The sequence below is a fragment of the Gorilla gorilla genome, chromosome X, assembly GCF_029281585.2.
Source record: "Gorilla gorilla gorilla isolate KB3781 chromosome X, NHGRI_mGorGor1-v2.1_pri, whole genome shotgun sequence".
Lineage (NCBI taxonomy): Eukaryota > Metazoa > Chordata > Mammalia > Primates > Hominidae > Gorilla > Gorilla gorilla.
This window is the reverse complement of record NC_073247.2, coordinates 10,856,005-10,873,731: the sequence shown is the minus strand read 5'-3', so window position 1 is coordinate 10,873,731 and position 17,727 is coordinate 10,856,005. Positions and strand designations below refer to the sequence as shown.

General features: G+C 48.6%; 1 protein-coding gene across 3 annotated transcripts in view; it reads left to right on the top strand.

Annotated features, from left to right (window-relative positions):
• Window positions 1-17,727, top strand: part of LOC101150363 (acetylserotonin O-methyltransferase like) — a 57,961-nt gene that overhangs the window by 3,828 nt on the left and 36,406 nt on the right. For 2 of the 3 annotated variants that reach the window (XM_055376319.2, XM_063702869.1), the window contains one exon: window positions 14,934-15,065. In XM_055376319.2, the coding sequence (XP_055232294.1) occupies window positions 14,934-15,065 (132 nt within the window). Of the gene's footprint in view, window positions 1-14,933; window positions 15,066-15,111; window positions 15,129-17,727 lie in introns of those variants that run through there. The other variant, XM_055376320.2, reaches the window with a different exon arrangement.

The following is a 17,727-nucleotide window of genomic DNA, read 5'->3' as shown; positions in this document are numbered from 1 at the left end:
GTTACGGTAATGGGGTGATAGTTACTGGTGATGGGGTGATAGTTACTGGTGATGGGGGGATAGTTACTGGTGATGGGAGATAGTTACTGGTGATGGGGGGATAGTTACTGGTGATGATGGGGCATATTTACTGGTGATGGAGGATAGTTACTGTTGATGGGAGATAGTTACTGGTGATGGGAGATAGTGACTGGTGATGGGGCATAGTTACTGGTGATGGGAGATAGTTACTGGTGATGGGAGATAGTTACTGGTGATGAGGGATAGTTACTGGTGATGATGGGGCATATTTACTGGTGGTGGGGGTTAGTTACTGGTGATGGTGGGATAGTTACTGGGTTTCATGATGGGGCATAGCTATTGGTGAGGGGGTAGTTACTGGTGATGTGGGGTAGTTACTGGTGATGGGAGGATAGTTACTGGTGATGGGAAATAGTTACTGGTGATGGGGGGATAGTTACTGGTGATGATGGGGCATATTTCCTGGCGATGGGGGATAGTTACTGGTGGTGGGGGGATAGTTACTGGTGATGGGGGGATAGTTACTGGTGATGATGGGGCATAGTTACTGGTGATGGGGGATAGTTACTGGTGATGGGGGGATAGTTACTGGTGATGGGAAATAGTTACTGGTGATGGGGGGATAGTTACTGGTGATGATGGGGCATATTTACTGGTGATGGAGGATAGTTACTGTTGATGGGAGATAGTTACTGGTGATGGGGGATAGTTACTGGTGATGGGGCATAGTTACTGGTGATGGGAGATAGTTACTGGTGCTGGGGGGATAGTTACTGGTGATGGGGGGATAGTTACTGGTGATGATGGGGCATAGTTACTGGTGATGGGGGATAGTTACTGGTGATGGGGGGATAGTTACTGGTGATGGGAAATAGTTACTGGTGATGGGGGGATAGTTACTGGTGATGATGGGGCATATTTACTGGTGATGGAGGATAGTTACTGTTGATGGGAGATAGTTACTGGTGATGGGAGATAGTGACTGGTGATGGGGCATAGTTACTGGTGATGGGAGATAGTTACTGGTGATGGGAGATAGTTACTGGTGATGAGGGATAGTTACTGGTGATGATGGGGCATATTTACTGGTGGTGGGGGTTAGTTACTGGTGATGGTGGGATAGTTACTGGGTTTCATGATGGGGCATAGCTATTGGTGAGGGGGTAGTTACTGGTGATGTGGGGTAGTTACTGGTGATGGGAGGATAGTTACTGGTGATGGGAAATAGTTACTGGTGATGGGGGGATAGTTACTGGTGATGATGGGGCATATTTCCTGGCGATGGGGGATAGTTACTGGTGGTGGGGGGATAGTTACTGGTGATGGGGGGATAGTTACTGGTGATGATGGGGCATAGTTACTGGTGATGGGGGATAGTTACTGGTGATGGGGGGATAGTTACTGGTGATGGGAAATAGTTACTGGTGATGGGGGGATAGTTACTGGTGATGATGGGGCATATTTACTGGTGATGGAGGATAGTTACTGTTGATGGGAGATAGTTACTGGTGATGGGGGATAGTTACTGGTGATGGGGCATAGTTACTGGTGATGGGAGATAGTTACTGGTGATGGGAGATAGTTACTGGTGATGGGGGATAGTTACTGGTGATGGGGCATAGTTACTGGTGATGGGAGATAGTTACTGTTGATGGGAGATAGTTACTGGTGATGGGGGATAGTTACTGGTGATGGGGCATAGTTACTGGTGATGGGAGATAGTTACTGGTGATGGGAGATAGTTACTGGTGATGAGGGATAGTTACTGGTGATGATGGGGCATATTTACTTGTGGTGGGAGTTAGTTACTGGTGATGGTGGGATAGTTACTGGGTTTCATGATGGGGCATAGCTATTGGTGATGGGGGTAGTTACTGGTGATGTGGGGGTAGTTACTGGTGATGGGGGATAGTTACTGGTGATGGGAGATAGTTACTGGTGATGGGGCGTAGTTACTGGTGATGAGGGATAGTTACTGGTGATGATGGGGTATATTTACTGGTGGTGGGGGTTAGTTACTGGTGGTGATGGGGCATAGTTACTGGTGGTGATGGGGCATAGTTACTGGTGGTGATGGGGCATAGTTACTGGTGGTGATGGGGCATAGTTACTGGTGGTGGGGGGATAGTTACTGGTGGTGGGGGGATAGTTACTGGTGATGGGGGGATAGTTACTGGTGATGATGGGGCATAGTTACTGGTGATGGGGGATAGTTACTGGTGATGGGGGGATAGTTACTGGTGATGGGAAATAGTTACTGGTGATGGGGGGATAGTTACTGGTGATGATGGGGCATATTTACTGGTGATGGAGGATAGTTACTGTTGATGGGAGATAGTTACTGGTGATGGGGGATAGTTACTGGTGATGGGGGATAGTTACTGGTGATGGGAGATACTTACTGGTGATGGGAGATAGTTACTGGTGATGAGGGATAGTTACTGGTGATGATGGGGCATATTTACTTGTGGTGGGAGTTAGTTACTGGTGATGGTGGGATAGTTACTGGGTTTCATGATGGGGCATAGCTATTGGTGATGGGGGTAGTTACTGGTGATGTGGGGTAGTTACTGGTGATGGGAGGATAGTTACTGGTGATGGGGCGTAGTTACTGGTGATGAGGGGTAGTTACTGGTGATGGGGCATAGTTACTGGTGGTGATGGGGCATAGTTACTGGTGGTGATGGGGCATAGTTACTGGTGGTGGGGGGATAGTTACTGGTGGTGGGGGGATAGTTACTGGTGATGGGGGATAGTTACTGGTGATGGGGGGATAGTTACTGGTGATGATGGGGCATAGTTACTGGTGATGATGGGGCATAGTTACTGGTGATGATGGGGGATAGTTACTGGTGATGATGGGGGATAGTTACTGGTGATGATGGAGGGTAGCTACTGGTGATGATGGGGCATAGTCACTGGTGATGATGGGGCATAGTCACTGGTGATGATGGGGCATAGTCACTGGTGGTGGGGGATAGTCACTGGTGGTGGTGGGATAGCTACTGGTGGTGGTGGGATAGCTACTGGTGATGGGGGATAGTTACTGGTGATGATGGGGGATAGTTACTGGTGATGGGGGGTAGCTACTGGTGATGATGGGGCATAGTCACTGGTGATGATGGGGCATAGTTACTGGTGATGATGGGGCATAGTCACTGGTGGTGGGGGATAGTCACTGGTGGTGGTGGGATAGCTACTGGTGGTGGTGGGATAGCTACTGGTGATGGGGGATAGTTACTGGTGATGATGGGGCATAGTTACTGGTGATGGAGGATAGTTACTGGTGATGATGGGGCATAGTTACTGGTGATGGGGCATAGTTACTGGTGATGATGGGGCATAGTTACTGGTGAGGGGGGATAGTTACTGGTGATGGGGGATAGTTACTGGTGATGGGGGATAGTTACTGGTGATGATGGGGCATAGTTACTGGTGATGGGGGATAGTTACTGGTGATGGGGGGTAGTTAGTGGGTTTGATGATGGGGCATAGTTACTGGTGATGGGGGATAGTTACTGGTGATGGGGGATAGTTACTGGTGATGATGGGGCATAGTTACTGGTGATGGGGGATAGTTACTGGTGATGGGGGGTAGTTACTGGGTTTGATGATGGGGCATAGTTACTGGTGATGGGGGGTAGTTACTGGTGATGTGAGGTAGTTACTGGTGATGGCAGAGAAGTTACTGGTGATGGTAGGGTAGTTACTGGTTGCCTATGGATAGTGCAGTGGGGCAGGCGTCTACTCTTGGGGACTACGGACTGGAGGTCTGGTACCCTGGGAGGGGGGACACCACATGCCTGGTCCTAGTGATGGGGATGAGAGTGGTCGGGGTGCCTTACAGAAGGCATGGGTCTCCATGATTGGGGGTGACAGGGCATAGGGCAGGGGTCTATATGATCTGGGGTTGAGATCTGCAGGGCAGGTCCAGGGCTTGGTGACTGGTGCCCTGAAGACCAGGATGGGCGTCAGGGCCAGGATCTGGGGGCACCTTCAAGAGGTGAGGAGCGCTGAGGAGGGTAGAAGAGTGGAAGAAAGACGAAAGAAGAAAAGCAGCTTCACAGTCAAAGACGGGTTTATTTTGGAGAACAAGCCTGACAGGGCTTCTGGCTGAGTTAGGTCAGGAGTGTTCTCTCTTACAGACTAAGGGTATTTAAGGGTTTAGGAAGGGGAATCTTATTGCAGGCTCGGAATGTTTCCCTGTGAGGCAAAGTTGACTGAGGTGTTGGAATGTCTCTGGTCTGAAGGAGGTTATCTTGGGCTTGGGATGTTTCTGGTCAGAGGCGGTTTATTTCAGGCTTTGACTGTTTCTGGTCATGCTGACATTAGCCATTAGGCTGACGTTTTGGGGCTGGTTTTAGGCAGTTTTTAATCACGGGAACTTAAAATGGCAGTGCTTGTCCAAGATGGCGGTGTGTCCAAGATGGTGGTGCTTATCCAAGATGGTGGTGTGTGTCAAAGATGGCCATGCATGTCCAATATGGCAGTGCTTGTCCAAGATGGCGGTGTGTGTCCAAGATGGTGTGTCTCCAAGATGGTGGTGCTTATCCAAGATGGTGTGTGTCCAAGATGGTGGCATGTGTCCAAGATGGTGGTGCTTATCCAAGATGGCGGTGTGTGTCCAAGATGGCGGCGTGTGTCCAAGATGGTGGTGCTTATCCAAGATGGCGGTGTGTGTCCAAGACGGTGTGTGTCCCAGATGGTGGTGCTTATCCAAGATGGCGGTGCGTGTCCAAGATGGTGTGTGTCCAAGATGGTGGTGCTTATCCAAGATGGTGGTGTGTGTCAAAGATGGCCATGCATGTCCAAGATGGCAGTGCTTGTCCAAGATGGTGTGTGTCCAAGATGGTGGTGCTTATCCAAGATGGCGGTGTGTGTCCAAGATGGTGTGTCTCCAAGATGGTGGTGCTTATCCAAGATGGTGTGTGTCCAAGATGGTGGTGCTTATCCAAGATGGCGGTGTGTGTCCAAGATGGTGGCATGTGTCCAAGATGGTGGTGCTTATCCAAGATGGCGGTGTGTGTCCAAGATGGCGGCGTGTGTCCAAGATGGTGGTGCTTATCCAAGATGGCGGTGTGTGTCCAAGACGGTGTGTGTCCCAGATGGTGGTGCTTATCCAAGATGGCGGTGCGTGTCCAAGATGGTGTGTGTCCAAGATGGTGGTGCTTATCCAAGATGGTGGTGTGTGTCAAAGATGGCCATGCATGTCCAAGATGGCAGTGCTTGTCCAAGATGGTGTGTGTCCAAGATGGTGGTGCTTATCCAAGATGGCGGTGTGTGTCCAAGACGGTGTGTGTCCCAGATGGTGGTGCTTATCCAAGATGGCGGTGCGTGTCCAAGATGGTGTGTGTCCAAGATGGTGGTGCTTATCCAAGATGGTGGTGTGTGTCAAAGATGGCCATGCATGTCCAAGATGGCAGTGCTTGTCCAAGATGGTGTGTGTCCAAGATGGTGGTGCTTATCCAAGATGGCAGTGTGTGTCCAAGATGGTGTGTCTCCAAGATGGTGGTGCTTATCCAAGATGGCGGTGTGTGTCCCAGATGGTGTGTCTCCAAGATGGTGGTGCTTATCCAAGATGGCGGTGTGTGTCCCAGATGGTGTGTGTCCAAGATGGCGGTGCGTGTCCAAGATGGTGTGTGTCCAAGATGGTGGTGCTTATCCAAGATGGCGGTGTGTGTCCAAGATGGTGTGTCTCCAAGATGGTGGTGCTTATCCAAGATGGTGTGTGTCCAAGATGGTGGTGCTTATCCAAGATGGTGGTGCTTATCCAAGATGGTGTGTGTCCAAGATGGTGGTGCTTATCCAAGATGGCGGTGTGTGTCCAAGATGGTGTGTGTCCAAGATGGTGGTGCTTATCCAAGATGGTGGTGCTTATCCAAGATGGTGTGTGTCCAAGATGGTGTGTGTCCAAGATGGTGGTGCTTATCCAAGATGGCGGTGCTTGTCCAAGATGGCGGCGTGTGTCCAAGATGGCGGTGCTTAGCCAAGATGGCGGTGTGTGTCCAAGATGGTGTGTGTCCAAGATGGTGGTGCTTATCCAAGATGGTGGTGTGTGTCCAAGATGGTGTGTGTCCAAGATGGTGGTGCTTATCCAAGATGGCGGTGTATGTCCAAGATGGCGGCGTGTGTCCAAGATGGTGGTGCTTATCCAAGATGGCGGTGTGTGTCCAAGATGGTGTGTGTCCAACATGGTGGTGCTTATCCAAGATGGTGGTGTGTGTCAAAGATGGCCATGCATGTCCAAGATGGCAGTGCTTGTCCGAGATGGTGTGTGTCCAAGATGGTGGTGCTTATCCAAGATGGCGGTGTGTGTCCAAGATGGTGTGTCTCCAAGCTGGTGGTGCTTATCCAAGATGGTGTGTGTCGAAGATGCTGGTGCTTATCCAAGATGGCGGTGTGTGTCCAAGATGGTGTGTGTCCAAGATGGTGGTGCTTATCCAAGATGGTGGTGCTTATCCAAGATGGTGTGTGTCCAAGATGGTGTGTGTCCAAGATGGTGGTGCTTATCCAAGATGGCGGTGTGTGTCCAAGATGGTGTGTGTCCAAGATGGTGGTGCTTATCCAAGATGGCCGTGTGTGTCCCAGATGGTGTGTGTCCAAGATGGTGGTGCTTATCCAAGATGGTGGTGTGTGTCAAAGATGGCCATGCATGTCCAAGATGGCAGTGCTTGTCCAAGATGGTGTGTGTCCAAGATGGTGGTGCTTATCCAAGATGGCAGTGTGTGTCCAAGATGGTGTGTCTCCAAGATGGTGGTGCTTATCCAAGATGGTGTGTGTCCAAGATGGTGGTGCTTATCCAAGATGGCGGTGTGTGTCCAAGATGGTGTGTGTCCAAGATGGTGGTGCTTATCCAAGATGGTGGTGCTTATCCAAGATGGTGTGTGTCCAAGATGGTGTGTGTCCAAGATGGCGGTGCTTATCCAAGATGGCGGCGTGTGTCCAAGATGGCGGTGCTTATCCAAGATGGCGGTGTGTGTCCAAGATGGTGTGTGTCCAAGATGGTGGTGCTTATCCAAGATGGCGGTGTATGTCCAAGATGGCGGCGTGTGTCCAAGATGGTGGTGCTTATCCAAGATGGCGGTGCTTGTCCAAGATGGCGGCGTGTGTCCAAGATGGTGGTGCTTATCCAAGATGGCGGTGTGTGTCCAAGATGGTGGTGCTTATCCAAGATGGTGGTGTGTGTCCAAGATGGCCATGCATGTCCAAGATGGCAGTGCTTGTCCAAGATGGTGTGTGTCCAAGATGGTGGTGCTTATCCAAGATGGCAGTGTGTGTCCAAGATGCTGTGTCTCCAAGATGGTGGTGCTTATCCAAGATGGTGTGTGTCCAAGATGGTGGTGCTTATCCAAGATGGCGGTGTGTGTCCAAGATGGTGTGTGTCCAAGATGGTGGTGCTTATCCAAGATGGTGGTGCTTATCCAAGATGGCGGTGTGTGTCCAAGATGGTGTGTGTCCAAGATGGTGGTGCTTATCCAAGATGGCGGTGCTTGTCCAAGATGGCGGTGTGTGTCCAAGATGGTGGTGCTTATCCAAGATGGCCGTGTGTGTCCCAGATGGTGTGTGTCCAAGATGGTGGTGCTTATCCAAGATGGCGGTGCGTGTCCAAGATGGTGTGTGTCCAAGATGGTGGTGCTTATCCAAGATGGTGGTGTGTGTCCAAGATGGTGTGTGTCCAAGATGGTGGTGCTTATCCAAGATGATGGTTTGTGTCAAAGATGGCCATGCATGTCCAAGATGGCAGTGCTTGTCCAAGATGGTGTGTGTCCAAGATGGTGGTGCTTATCCAAGATGGCGGTGTGTGTCCAAGATGGTGTGTCTCCAAGATGGTGGTGCTTATCCAAGATGGTGTGTGTCCAAGATGGTGGTGCTTATCCAAGATGGCGGTGTATGTCCAAGATGGCGGCGTGTGTCCAAGATGGTGGTACTTATCCAAGATGGTGGTGTGTGTCCAAGATGGTGTGTGTCCAAAATGGTGTGTGTCCAAGATGGTGGTGAATATCCAAGATGGCCGTGTGTGTCCAAGATGGTGTGTGTCCAAGATGGCAGTGGTTGTCCAAGATGGTGGTGTGTATCCAAGATGGCGGTGTGTGTCCAAGATGGCAATGCTCCTGCTCTGTGAATCCAGACCCTCTAGTTATAACAGGACGAGGGGTGGTGTGTTCTTTCTGGCCACTTCCTGCTGAGGGAGGTGGTTATTACGGGTCACCAAACACAGCCGTGGAGGGGAAGAGGTTGATTTGTTCCTGGTAGCACTCTTTATTTTGGGGCCTTCCACCCAGCACCTGTTGAAACATCTAGCTTTTAGTTCACAGGGCTTTAAGAAAGCAGAACTTGGGGTTTCAGAGGTTTTCAGTTAGGAAAAATTGGAGAAAAAGAAAAAGGAAAAGAATGCAAAACATTATCTTGGAGACGTGTAGCCAGAAAAATTAGAATTTAATTCAAACCGTAGAAAAGAATAAAAACTGAAAACCATTAGGCAAGACTAGAATTTCACCACAGGGGTAACTATAGTTTTTCAAACACGATTTTTCTTTTTCCAGTTTTCCCACTTTTATTAAAAGACAAATTATGGGCTGGGCATGGTGGCTCACGCCTATAATCCCAGCAGTTTGGGAGGCCGAGGTTGGCGGATCACGAGGTCAGGAGATTGAGACCATCCTGGCTAACATGGTGAAACCTCGTCTCTACTAAAATTACAAAAAATTAGCCGGGCATGGTGGCGGGCGCCTGCAGTCCCAGATACTCGGGAGGCTGAGGCAGGAGAATGGCGTGAACCCGGGAGATGGAGCTTGCAGTGAGCCGAGATCGCGTCACTGCACTCCAGCCTGGGTGACAGAGCGAGACTCCGTGTCAAAAAGAAAAAAAAAAAAGACAAATTATGGTAGGACTGGTTTGCTTTATTATACTTGGCCTAATTATATGTATACAATGCAGCAAGAGTAATTATTATTTTTACTTTTATTTATTTCCTTATTATTTATTTTGAGATGGAGTCTCGCTCTGTCACCCAGGCTGGAGTGCAGTGGCGCGATCTCAGTTCACTGCAGTCTCCGCCCTGCCGGGTTCAGGCGATTCTCCTGGTCAGGGATTAATATTATTATTATTTTAACCACCAGGGCTGGGTGGTGGCACCAAGGTAATCTGGCTATTTATCTTCCTTCTGTTTCTTTTCCAACTTTTTGCTTTCTCCCTTTTGTCGTGTCTTATAAAGTAGGGAAAAGGGGAGGTTGGGGAGAAGCTGGGAAGGACAACAGGAGAAGTAGTGGTCTCATTTCATAAAACCAGGCACATGAGTCCCTGGTCCCTGGTAAGACAAGGAATATCAGATGGGACCTTTTTTAAGCTGAGCCCAGCCATGGGTTTGTACCATTAAATACCTATGAGGTAGGCAAATTCCTTTCCTCTTGAGGTTCCAAGATAACTTGGGGTTCTGGGCCTGTCGGAAACTGACATTCTTTTCTTAGCACAGGTCAGAAACCCTGTACAGGAACTGTGTACACAAAATAGGCCAGTTTTCCTTTAAAGGAAAGCACAACATTCCAGTCAAAGCTTTCGTAAAATGACCAGTTTTTCCAATTGTGTCCTCTTATTAAAGAAAACAGATTTTTATCACACTTATGCAAATATTTATATTGCCATAAATTAAGAAGACTCAAGGCCGGGCGCGGTGGCTCACGCCTGTAATCCCAGCATTTTGGGAGGCTGAGGCGGGTGGATCACAAGGCCAAGAGATCACGACCAGCCTGGCTAACACGGTGAAACCCCGTCTCTACTAAAAATACAAAAAATTAGCCGGGCGTGGTGGCGGGCGCCTGTAGTCCCAGCTACTTGGGAGGCTGAGGCAGGAGAATCGCTTGAACCTGGGAGGCAGAGGTTGCAGTGAACCAGGATGGCACCACTGCACTCCAGCCTGGGCGACAGAGCAAGACTCCGTCTCAAAAAAAAAAAAAAAAAAGTCACGAGATGTAGGGACCAGCCCCACAGGGTCAGTGGGTCTCTCCCTGTGTGCGGAAGCAAGAGAGTGTAGAAATAGACACAAGACAAAGAGATAAAAGAAAAGGCAGCTGGGCCTGGGCGACCACTACCACCAAGACGCAGAGTCCGGTAGTGGCCCCGAATGCCAGGCTGCACTGATATTTATTGGATACAAGACAAAGGGGCAGGGTAAGGAGTGTGAGCCATCTCCAATGATAGGTAAGGCCACGTGGGTCACGTGTCCACTGGACAGGGGGCCCTTCCCTGCCTGGCAGCCGAGGCAGAGAGAGAGAGGAGGAGGAGAGAAACAGCTTACACCATTATTTCTGCTTATCAGAGACTTTTAGTACTTTCACTAATTTGCTACTGCTATCTAAAAGGCAGAGCCAAGTGTACAGGTTGGAACATGAAGGCGGACTAGGAGAGTGACCGCTGAAGCACAGCGTCACAGGGAGAGGGTTAGGCCTCCGGATAACTGCGGGTGGGTCTGACTGATGTCAGGCCCTCCACAGGAGGTGAAGGAGTAGAGTCTTCTCTAAACCCCCCCAGGGAAAGGGAGACTCCCTTTCCCGGTCTGCTAAGTAGCGGGTGTTGTTCCTTGACACTGATGCTACTGCTAGACCACGGTCTGCTTGCCAATGGGCATCTTCCCAGATGCTGGCATTACCACTAGACCCAGGAGCCCTCTGGTGACCCTGTCCAGGCATAACAGAAGGCTCACACTCATCTTCTGGTCACTCCTCACTATGTCCCCTCAGCTTCTATCTCTGTATGTTCTGGCTTTTCCTACATTATGATTCTAGAACAAGGATTATTATAATATTGGAATAAAGAGTAATTACTACCGACTAATGATTAATGATATTCATATATAATCATATCTAAGATCTATATCTGGTATAACTATTCTTGTTTTATATTTTATTATATACCGGAAGAGCTCGTGTCCTCGGTCTCTTGCCTCGGCGCCTGGGTGGCTTGCCGCCCACAATGAGAGGTGCAACTTGACATAGGGAGGGTAGAAGATAGCCTGAGTATAGGGAACCTCTTGTCATTTCCCGGTGATAAAGTTGTCAAGGTCCCTGAGAATTTGCAAGTTAAAGGTGCCATGTTCGGGCCATCTGCTGTCATTATGTGGTTTGTGTTGGTGCCAGACTATTGCAATAAAAAATTCAACACTCTGGCTTTAGGTTCCTCTGTAAGCCAAGTTTGGCCAGGTTGGAAAGGAGACATCCCAGAGGGGAGGACATAGGAATGTCGGGTTGTTTGGCACCCACGTGGGCTGGTAAAAGGAAGCCGACAGTGTCTGTTTGTGTTTTAGGCAACCCCAGACAAAAGACAGAGACCCAGAATCCTCTTTATAAGGAGGACGGTCAAGCTGAGAAGATACTGGGCATCCGTCAAGATCTCTTCTAGCTTAGTGCCGCTGGTCCTCCGAGGACCGGGATGGCCGACCTGACTTTTCCTGGGTACCAAAAGTCAGAGGAGGGCAGATCTTACCAGCCGGCTGGATTTGTGTCTGACGTTGGATGTTCCTGTTGGAATTGGCACAGGGGCTCCCAAATTGGAGCCGCACAGGGGCTCCCAAACTGGAGCCGCGCAGGGAAGACAGAGAGAGAGAGAGAAGAGGGAAGAAGATGGAGGAAGAGAGAGGAAGGCGAAGCAAGGGTTAGGGAGCGAAATACCTGTTGCAGGGGGTCAGAGGTGGATTTCTGAGACCTGAGGGTTTTGAGAACCCTCCAGCTTGAGCCTCTAAGTCCCCTTTACATGAGTTGTCTTCCTCACACAAATTGCTTGGAAAGTGAATGGAGAGAAAAGATGGGCGTGGCCAGAGACCCTCACGATCCAGGAGTTAGCCCAGGATGAGCTGCTGCCGCCCACAGCTTCCTGGGTTGCAAGAGAACCTCCACTCCCAACACTCAAAGAGGGACAGAGAGAGAGGACAGGGTCAGGGGGCCAGAGGCTCTAAGGGATCCAGGAGTTAGCCCGGGACGGGCCGCCCCTGCCCACTGCATCCTGGGTTGCAAAAGGGCCTCTGTCCGTAACACCTGTCCTGGGTTTCGGCACCAAATGTAAGAGTTTAAGAAGGAGGAAACAAATACAGAAAGTGAGGCTGGGCGCGGAGGCTCACGTCGGTAATCCCAGCACTTTGGGAGGCCGAGGCGGGTGGATCACCTGAGGTCAGCAGTTCGAGACCAGCCTGACCAACGTGGTGAAACCCCGTCTCTATTAAAAATACAAAAATTAGCCAGGCGTGGTGGCGCGCACCTGCAATCCCAGCTACTCGGGAGACGGAGGCAGGAGAATTGCTCGATCCTGGGAGATGGAGCTTACAGTGAGCCGAGATGGCGTCACTGCCCCTCCAGCCTGGGCAACACAGCGAGACTCCGTTTCAAAAAAAAAAAAAAAATACAAAAAGTGGCTCAACAAAGGGCTTTGGAAAAGGGGGCTTCTCGCAGGCTCGGAATGTTTCTGTGTGAGGGAAAACTGATTGCGGGGTTGGACTGTCTCTGGTCAGAGGGGAGGTTTCTGGTCACAGAGGGGTTTATCCCACGGCTGGAATGTTTCTGGTCATGCTGACATTAGCCATTAGGCTGATGTTTGGGGGCTGGATTTAGGCAGTTTTTAATCAAGGAAACTTAAAATGGCAGTGTGTGTCCAAGATGGCGGCGTATGTCCACGATGGGGGTGTGTGTCCACGATGGCCAAGATGGCAGTGTGTGTCCATGATGGCAGTGTGTGTCCATGATGGTGGTGTGTGTCCAAGATGGAGGTGTCTGTTCAACATGGCAGTGTGTGTCCAAGATGGCGGCGTGTGTCCACAATGGCGGTGTGTGTCCACGATGGGGGTGTCTGTCCACGATGGTGGTGTGTGTCCTCGATGGCCAAGATGGCGGTGTGTGTCCACGATGGTGGTGTGTGTCCACGATGGGGGTGTGTGTCCACGATGGGGGTGTGTGTCCATGATGGGGGTGTGTGTCCAAGATGGCGGTGTCTGTCCAAGATGGCGGCGTGTGTCCACAATGGCGGTGTGTGTCCACGATGGGGGTGTCTGTCCACGATGGCGGTGTGTGTCCTCGATGGCCAAGATGGCGGTGTGTGTCCACGATGGGGGTGTGTGTCCACGATGGGGGTGTGTGTCCATGATGGGGGTGTGTGTCCAAGATGGCGGTGTCTGTCCAAGATGGCGGCGTGTGTCCACGATGGCGGCGTGTGTCCACGATGGCGGCGTGTGTCCACGATGGCGGTGTGTCTCCACGATGGGGGTGTGTGTCCACGATGGCGGTGTGTGTCCATGATGGCGGTGTCTGTCCAAGATGGTGGCGCATGTCCATGATGGCGGCGTGTGTCCAAGATGGCGGTGTCTGTCCAAGATGGCGGTGTGTGTCCACGATGGCCAAGATGGCAGTGTGTGTCCACAATGGCGGTGTGTGTCCACGATGGCGGTGTGTGTCCAAGATGGCAGTGTCTGTCCAAGATGGCGGTGTGTGTCCACGACGACGGTGTGTGTCCACGATGGTGGTGTGTGTCCAAGATGGCAGTGTCTCTCCAGGATGGCGGTGTGTGTCCATGACGACGGTGTGTGTCCACGATGGCGGTGTGTGTCCAAGATGGCGGTGTCTGCCCAAGATGGCGGTGCGTGTCCATGATGGCAGCGTGTGTCCAAGATGGCGGTGTCTGTCCAAGATGACGGTGTGTGTCCACGATGGGGGTGTCTGTCCACGATGGGGGTGTCTGTCCACGTTGGGGGTGTCTGTCCACGATGGCGGTGTGTGTCCTCGATGGCCAAGATGGCGGTGTGTGTCCATGATGGCGGTGTCTGTCCAAGATGGCGGCATGTGTCCACGATGGCCAAGATGGCAGTGTGTGTCCAAGATGGCGGCGTGTGTCCATGATGGCGGTGTGTGTCCAAGATGGAGGTGTCTGTCCAAGATGGCGGTGTGTGTCCACAATGACACTGTGTCCATGATGGCCAAGATGGCGGCATGTGTCCACGATGGTGGTGTCTGTCCAAGATGGCGGTGTGTGTCCATGACGGCGGTGTGTGTCCATGATGGCCAAGATGGCAGTGTGTGTCCATGATGGCGGTGTGTGTCCACGACGACGGTGTGTGTCCACGATGGCGGTGTGTGTCCACGATGGCGGTGTCTCTCCAAGATGGCGGTATGTGTCCAAGATGGCGATGCTTCTGCTCTGTCAGAGGGGAGATGCGGAGTTCCCTGCACCCTGGCAGGGTGTGGCAGCCAGGGGCACCCGCACTGGGGGCATTTACCACCATCATTCCTGACCCCACAGCCTCTGTGGGGGTCACTACCTCTAGGCCAGGCCTCCCCAGGGACGGTGTTGTCTCTTCCTGGGTACCAGGGATTGACGTAGAGCCATCATTGCCTCCCTTCCCACAGCCATCATTGCTGGCGTTTTTCCTGAATTTCCTGTGGGCAGGATGGGTTTTGTACTCTGCCCCAACCTTCAGGTCTCTGGGAACCCTCGGACACTGTTGGCTCGTGGGTTCTGGGCCCGAGTCAATACCTCCCTGCTGGCCTCTTTGTTCCTGGCTTCTTCCTTTGCCAATCTCTTCCCTCGAGAGCCAAGAAGGCCCCTGGTCAGTCCCTGAAGGCCCCTGGTCAGTCCGCGGCCCACTAACCACACTTAGGGGAAGCCCTGGTCGGTCCCCGGCCCACTAACCACACTTAGGGGAAGCCCTGGTCGGTCCCGGGCCCATCCCCGGCCCACTAACCACACTTAGGGAAAGCCCTGGTCGGTCCCCGGCTCCCCAGCCACACTTAGGGGAAGCTTGGCAGATGGATGAGCTCCCCCGGGACAGGGTCGGGGAGTGTAGCAAACGCTACGTGCGTCCTGCAAATCTTGCATGTCCCATTCACTTTTCTTAGGGTCTTTCATCTACCGTCCTGACCCCTTTCCTCCTGTTGCAGGGCCTCAGGTTTGAGGTGGTCCCTTCCAAGTTTAAAGAGAAGCTGGACAAAGCCTCCTTCGCTACTCCATATGGCTACGCCATGGAGACCGCCAAGCAGAAGGCCCTGGAGGTGGCCAACCGGATGCACCAGGCAAGGGGCCCCTGCCCTTCGGCCCTTATGAAAATTCCTTTGCTGTGATGAGGGGATTTGCAGGTGGTAAATATACATGATACAAATAAACGTCATTCAGAAGATGCAGTTGGTGGCACAGCTTAGCTATTGCTATGTTATAATGTAATACACTATTGCAGTAACCTAATAATACCATTAATGATACAGAATTAATGTCGCTTATCTGTTACTACATGTTATAATATTCTCTTGCAATTGATACAGTATCATTGATGATATACAATTAATGTAGCTTATCTATTACTATGTTATAATATTCTCTTGCAATTGATTTCATAGTATCATTTATGATATAGAATTAATGTAGCTTATCTATTACTATGTGTTATAATATTTTGCAATTGATACAGTATCATTTATGATACAGAATTAATGTGGCTTATCTGTTACTATGTGTTATAATATTCTCTTGCAATTGATACAGTGTCATTGATGATATAGAATTAATGTAGCTTATCTATTGCTATGTGTTATAATATTCTCTTGCAATTGATTTCATAGTATCATTTATGATATAGAATTAATGTAGTTATCTATTACTATGTGTTATAATATTCTCTTGCAATTGATGCAGTATCATTTATGATATAGAATTAATGTAGCTTATCTATTACTATGAGTTATAATATTCTCTTGCAATTGATACAGTATCATTTATGATATACAATTAATGTAGCTTATCTGTTACTATGTGTTATAATATTCTCTTGCAATTGATACAGTATCATTGATGATATACAATTAATGTAGTTTATCTATTACTGTGTTATAATATTCTCTTGCAATTAATATAGTATCATTTATGATATAGAATTAATGTAGCTTATCTATTACTATGTGTTATAATATTCTCTTGCAATTGATATAGTATCATTTATGATATAGAATTAATGTAGCTTATCTATTACTATGTGTTATAATATTCTCTTGCAATTGATATAGTATCATTTATGATATAGAATTAATGTAGCTTATCTATTACTATGTGTTATAATATTCTCTTGCAATTGATACAGTATCATTGATGATATAGAATTAATGTAGCTTATCTATTACTATGTGTTATAACATTCTCTTGCAATTCGTACAGTATCATTGATGATATACAATTAATGTAGCTTATCTGTTACTATGTGTTATAATATTCTCTTGCAATTGATATCATAGTATCATTGATGATATAGAATTAATGTAGCTTATCTATTACTATGTATTATAATCTCTTGTGGCCGGTCGCGGTGGCTCATACCTATAATCCTAGCGCTTTGGGAGGTCAAGGGGGGCGGATCACCTGAGGTCAGGAATTCGAGACCAGCCTGACCAACAGGGTGAAACCCCGTCTCTACTAAACATACAAAAATTAGCTGGGTGTGGTGGCGGGTGCCTGTAATCCTAGCTACTCAGGAGGCTGAGGCAGGAGAATTGCGTGAACCTGGGAGACGGAAGTTGCAGTGAGCCGAGATCATCCCACTGCACTCCAACTTAGGCAACAGAGCAAGACTTTGTCTCCAAAAAATAAAAAATTAAAACAAAAATTATCTTGCAATCAGTATAATAGTCTTGTTGATGACACACAATTAATGTAGCTTATCTATTACTATGTGTTATAATATTCTCTTGCAATTAATATAATAGTATCATTTATGGTATACAATTAATGTACTGTATCTATTACTATGTGTTGTAATATTCTACAATTAATATAATAGTATCATTTATGATATAGAATTATGTAGCTTATTACCATGCCACTAAGTAATATTGGATTTTAATTAAAATAATGTCATTCGTAATATAGAATTATGCAGTTTATCTGTTGCTGTATGCTACAATGCAATATACAATTATAATTAACATACTACTATCATTTAAGATTTAAGATTCATGTAGCTTGTTACTATGTTTGAATATAATATTGCAATTAATATAGTAATATCGGTTACGATATAGAATTAACATCTGTTACTATGTGTTGTGATACATAGAATTAATATGTTACTGTATGATACTATGTAATATACTATGACAATTAATATAATTGTATCATAATGTAGAATTATGTCATTTATCTGTTACTATATGCTCCTATGTAATACACTATTATTTTAGTAGAGATGGGGCTTCACCATGTTGGCCAGGCTGGTCTCAAACTCCTGACCTCAGGTGATCCACCCGCCTCGGCCTCCCAAAGTGTTGGGATTACAGGCGTGAGCCACCGTGCCTCACCGTAATACACTATTATAATTAATACACTACTGTCATTTAGGATACAGAATTAATGTAGCTTATCAATTACTATATGTTATATATGACTAAGATAATATCAGTCACAATATATAAAATTAACATAGCTATTACTGTATGTTCTAACGTGCTGTTACAATGAATATAATACTATCATTTAAGATATAGAGTTAATGTAGCTTCCCTGCTGCTGTGTGTTAGCGCACAGTATACCATTGCTGTTAATATAAGAAATACATTCAAGGGCCGGGCGCGGTGGCTCACGCCTGTCATCCCAGCACTTTGGGAGGCTGAGGCGGGCGGATCACGAGGTCAGGAGTTCAAGACCATCCCGGCTCACACGGTGAAACCCCGTCTGTACTAAAAACACACACAC